The 5,000-nt window shown below is 49.1% G+C and overlaps 1 protein-coding gene across 1 annotated transcript in view; it reads left to right on the top strand.

Annotated features, from left to right (window-relative positions):
• LOC129412630 (proteoglycan 4-like) overlaps positions 1-5,000 on the top strand; it is a 32,630-nt gene that overhangs the window by 1,118 nt on the left and 26,512 nt on the right. Inside the window, exons 2-5 of the mRNA XM_055166733.1 lie at positions 1-95; positions 2,264-2,809; positions 3,865-4,456; positions 4,532-4,970. The exon at positions 1-95 is cut by the window's left edge and continues 73 nt beyond it. Of these exons, the coding sequence (XP_055022708.1) occupies positions 1-95; positions 2,264-2,809; positions 3,865-4,456; positions 4,532-4,970 (1,672 nt within the window). The remainder of the gene's footprint in view (positions 96-2,263; positions 2,810-3,864; positions 4,457-4,531; positions 4,971-5,000) is intronic.

Raw genomic sequence — 5,000 nt, 5'->3', positions numbered from 1 at the left:
AGGTCGAGACGGAACTCAACCAGGACTTAGACCGGGACTTGGACCCAACAAATCCAGACCAAAGCCAAGACCAGAAGAATCCAGAGCACGAACAGGTGGGATTTATGTCCACGTCCAGAACCACACGTCAAAACCAGGACTAAACCTGGACTAAACCTGGACTAAACCTGGACTAAACCTGGACTAAACCAGGACTAAACCAGGACTAAACCAGGACTAAACCAGAACTAAACCTGAACTAAACCTGAACTAAACCTGGACTAAACCAGGACTAAACCTGGACTAAACCTGGACTAAACCTGGACTAAAACTAAACCAGGACTAAACCTGGACTAAAACAGGACTAAACCTGGACTAAACCTGGACTAAACCTGGACTAAACCTGGACTAAACCAGAACTAAACCTGAACTAAACCTGGACTAAACCAGGACTAAACCTGGACTAAACCAGGACTAAACCAGGACTAAACCTGGACTAAACCTGGACTAAACCTGGACTAAACCAGGACTAAACCAGGACTAAACCAGGACTAAACCAGGACTAAACCTGGACTAAACCTGGACTAAACCAGGTTTAAACAAAGAATAAACCAGGACTAAACCAGGACTGAACCTGGACTAAACCAGGACTAAACCTGGACTAAACCTGGACTAAACCAGGTTTAAACAAAGAATAAACCAGGACTAAACCAGGACTGAACCTGGACTAAACCAGGACTAAACCTGGACTAAACCTGGACTAAACCTGGACTAAACCAGAACTAAACCTGAACTAAACCTGGACTAAACCTGGACTAAACCTGGACTAAACCAGAACTAAACCTGAACTAAACCTGGACTAAACCAGGACTAAACCAGGACTGAACCAGGACTAAACCAGGACTAAACCAGGACTGATCCAGGACTGAACCAGGACTGAACCAGGACTGATCCAGGACTGATCCAGGTCCGGGACCAGACCAAGACTGAGACCAGACCAGGATCAGACCGAGACCAGACCAGGACTGAGACCGGGACCAGACCGGAGGCTCAGGGCCCACGGCAGGGCCGGAGCTTAAAGCTGAGTCCACTCTGGTCCTGCTCTGTTCTCGGTCTCAGTCCCGGTCTGGTCCTGCTCTGGTCCCAGACCTGGATTAGTCCTGGTTCAGTCTGTATTCGGTCATTATCTGTTTTTTTTCCCCATTTTTTGTTTAAACACAAAATCAGAAACTGAAAAAACGAATCATTATCTGTTTTTTCATTTTGGTTTTGGAGACAAATAATGAAGAAAACTGTTGTTTTTTCATTTTCTTATTTTTGGTTTTATATTGTAAAACAAATGAATAAATGACACACAGATTTAAGACGCTGCAGCCAAATGTTTTTATCAGTTACAGAACGAGACTAATTCAAACCAATTTTATCAAACGCTGATCTTGAAATGTTTGTTCAGTCTTTGATTTGTGGAATTTTCTTTTTACTTGTTTTGAAGTTTCGACACTTAAACAGCTGCAACTTGTACAAAACACGACTGGAGTTTAAAAAGAGACACAGCAGGTTTATGTTCACGCCTCCTGTTCAAAAAACAAACTTAGACAAACGTTTAGTCGACGGCGTAGTTCCTCTCTTCTTGTTCATGTTGTTTTTTTGTTTTTTTTAGTCTGTGAAAGGTGCTACATAAATAAAGACTTACTTACTTTTACTTTATCAAGCAAAAATGACCAAAATGTTCCGTACTGGGGCTTTAAATAACAGTTATGTAACGTCTCGTGTTGTAGGATCCTGAGGAGGAGGAGCTCGTGACTCCGCCCACTTCACTGTCAATCACCGAAGAGATCCTCCAGCTCCTCAACCAGACCCAGACCCAGAACCAGGACCAGGACCTGGATCTGAACCGGGACCTGAGGCAGGACCTGCACCAGGACCGGGAGCGACAGGAGCAGACGGAGAGCGGACAGGTGAGAGCGACAGGGACAGGATGTTGATGTGAAGTCGATCTACATGATCCCGGGATTTTTATTTCACTATTTTTGTCTTTAAATCTTAATCTGAACATTAATAACAATAACAATCAGAGCGAGCACTTCCTGATTCTCAGACAATAAAATGAATGTTCAGCAGTTACCACGGCGACACACCGCAAACATTCGCAAACACTGAACACAGAAAAGTTTTAAGATCGACTCAAAGTTTAAAGAGCATTTTCCATCCATCCATTTTCTTCTGTTTATCCGGGGTCGAGTGTCAGGGGCATCAGCCCCACCCCCCCCCACCCCCCCACCAGTCCCACCCCCCCCAACACCAGCCCCACCCCCCCAAACCACCCCCACCCCCCAACACCAGCCCCACCCCCCAACAACCAGCCCCACCCCCCAACACCAGCCCCACCCCCCAACCCAGCCCCCCCCCCCCAACAACCAGCCCCACCCCCCCAACACCAGCCCCACCCCCCAACCAGCCCACCCCACCCCCCAACACCAGCCCCACCCCCCCCCACCTCCCCCCCCAACACCAGCCCCACCCCCCAACAACCAGCCCCCCCCCCCCAACAACCAGCCCCCCAACACCAGGCCCCACCCCCCCAACACCAGCCCCACCCCCCACACCAGCCCACCCCCCCAACAACCAGCCCACCCCCCCCAACACCAGCCCACCCCCCAACCCCCAACCCCACCAGCCCACCTCCCACCAGCCCCACCCCCCCCAACAACCAGCCCCACCCCCAACACCAGCCCACCCCCCCAACCAGCCCCACCCCCCAACTCCAGCCCCACCCCCCCAACAACCAGCCCACCCTCCACAAAACCCCACCCCCTCCACAACCAGAACTGTAACGTGGCATGTTTTTTGGAAGATGTAAGATTCTTCTTTCTGCTGCGAAAACTGTTTTTCTTAATATGCTGCCTTGAACAAAACCATTTTTAACTTGGACATGGTGCAGGGTAATACAGACCTTTTTTAATTTCAAATCTGTAAATCACAGAAGAGGCTCGGAGCCCGCGGAGGCTCGGAGCCGCGGAGGCTCGGACCCGCGGAGGCTCGGAGAGAAGCCCCCGAGACCAATGAGATGATGAGCGGGCGTTTGTGCTGTCAGTTCATGTCACAGAGCAGGAGACACTGAAAATATATTTACTGTAAATGTTCTGATAAAGCGTCGTTCCATCGATGACACTATTTCTGATTCTCGTGGTGATATGGGACCAGTGTTGGGAAGGTTATTTTTAAAATGTTTTCCCCTACAGATTCACAGATTTCACACACCAAAATGTAGTTTGTAACAGAATCCATTACATTAAATCCCTGAAAGTGAGTAATGTAATCTGAATACTTTGGATTACTTGATATTGTCAGTTTTTTTAAAACAACATGAATGTTCTCTTCAAATTGTTCTGGTTCTGTTTAGTTCTGGTTTAGTCCTAGTTTTAGACCTGGTTTAAAATACCGCTGTGTAATCCATTTATTTCAATAAAGTAACTGTAATCCAATTACCACTCATTGGAACAGTAACTGTAGCTCAATACAGTTACTCACAGTACTCTGATTACTTGACTCTGGTACATGTAATCTGTTACTCCCCAACACTGTGTGGGACAAAGTGCGTCTCTTTTCACCTCAATACGAGACACAGACTTTTGTTTCTGAGCACAGGACGATTCTGTTTTTCCAGACGGTTGACGACCGTAACATCAGCTCATATCTCCTCTTCTAGTTCACATAAGTCACTTCTTTCTGGTCCCATTGTGTTAAATCGAAGTTCTAATTTGAGTAACAGAGCTTCAGACAGAGCAGAGCCTTCAGTTAGCATCAGTATCAGAACGATAAATCTGCTCTGGAGCTGGACATTTTGCTCAGAAACTTTTACAATTTTTTCACATTTTGTTCCAGGAGTTACAAATGAACCAAAACAAAACCGGATGCTCAAACTTCACCTGCCCCCTGCCTCCCATGGCCTCGCCAGGCAGCCCCAAACCGCCACCCACGACGCACCAGGAGGAGAAACCCACGATGCACCAGGACACTTTACCCACGATGCACCTGGAGGACACACCTGCAGCTGCAACCGAGCCGGAGAATCCACCGACGACGCACCAGGAGCAGACGGAAACCGAGAAAACGAACGAGGAGGACGTGGAGCAAAACGGCGACCAGCGCGAAACTAAACCCGAAAACGCCGCTGTTTTCGAAGAAGAAGAATCTCCTGTTGGACAAACGATCCAAGAGACGATTCCAGAAAGCGCTGACGATAAAATTTGCGAAGAAACGAAAAGTTCAGAGGCGAAAACTGAAGTAGAAAAGTTGAACAAAGACGCTGAGAGGTGTTTGGTCGACGAGGAGCCGAAAGTACGACGGAGGGACGGATTAACGCGAGGTTCCACGCGGCGAAAACGCGACAAAAAGATCATCGAGAAAATACGGAGCTACTACGAAGCTGCCGCGGAAGCCGAGGACAACGGAGGGTCGGCGGAGGAGGAAGAGAGCGACGGAGAGAAGGAGAAAGACGAGGAGGGAGAAGAGAACAGCTCTGCGCAAACGAGCGCCGGTCCGGTCGAAGATTCCGCGGCGATTTTTGGCGAAAACGCAGAGGTTTCTAAAATGTCCACCGAAGAGGAGAAAGAAGAACGTGACGTGACGCAAAACGGAGGAGAGGTTTGTCCGGATGTCCGCGGCGAAGTCGAGGAAAGATCGCGAAAAGAAAGTGAACGAAAAGAAGACGAAAGTGTGTCGGCGCGAAAACCTGAGCCCAAAAACATAAGCGGCGATTCGGGCGTTTGTAAAAAAGATGCAAAACCGAAAGAGGAGGAGGGGAAAGGCGCGGCGAAGGCGGGGAAAGCCGGACCGTGGTCGCGGCACTCGCGGATCGTGTCGGCGAACCGCGCTCTCTTCGAGGGAATGGCGTCGGACGTGGAGAGGATGGGGCTGTTCGAGGCCAGCCCCGTCGTCGATCCCGTCCTCCTGGAAAACTCGGAGCGGATTTTAAACAAAGTCCAGACGTTGGCGAGGATGTACAGCGCCAAAGCGAA

Source organism: Boleophthalmus pectinirostris, unplaced genomic scaffold (assembly GCF_026225935.1).
Source record: "Boleophthalmus pectinirostris isolate CB_2022bp ecotype Guang Dong unplaced genomic scaffold, ASM2622593v1 HiC_scaffold_9, whole genome shotgun sequence".
Taxonomy (NCBI): domain Eukaryota; kingdom Metazoa; phylum Chordata; class Actinopteri; order Gobiiformes; family Gobiidae; genus Boleophthalmus; species Boleophthalmus pectinirostris.
This window is presented reverse-complemented; position numbering and strand designations above follow the sequence as displayed.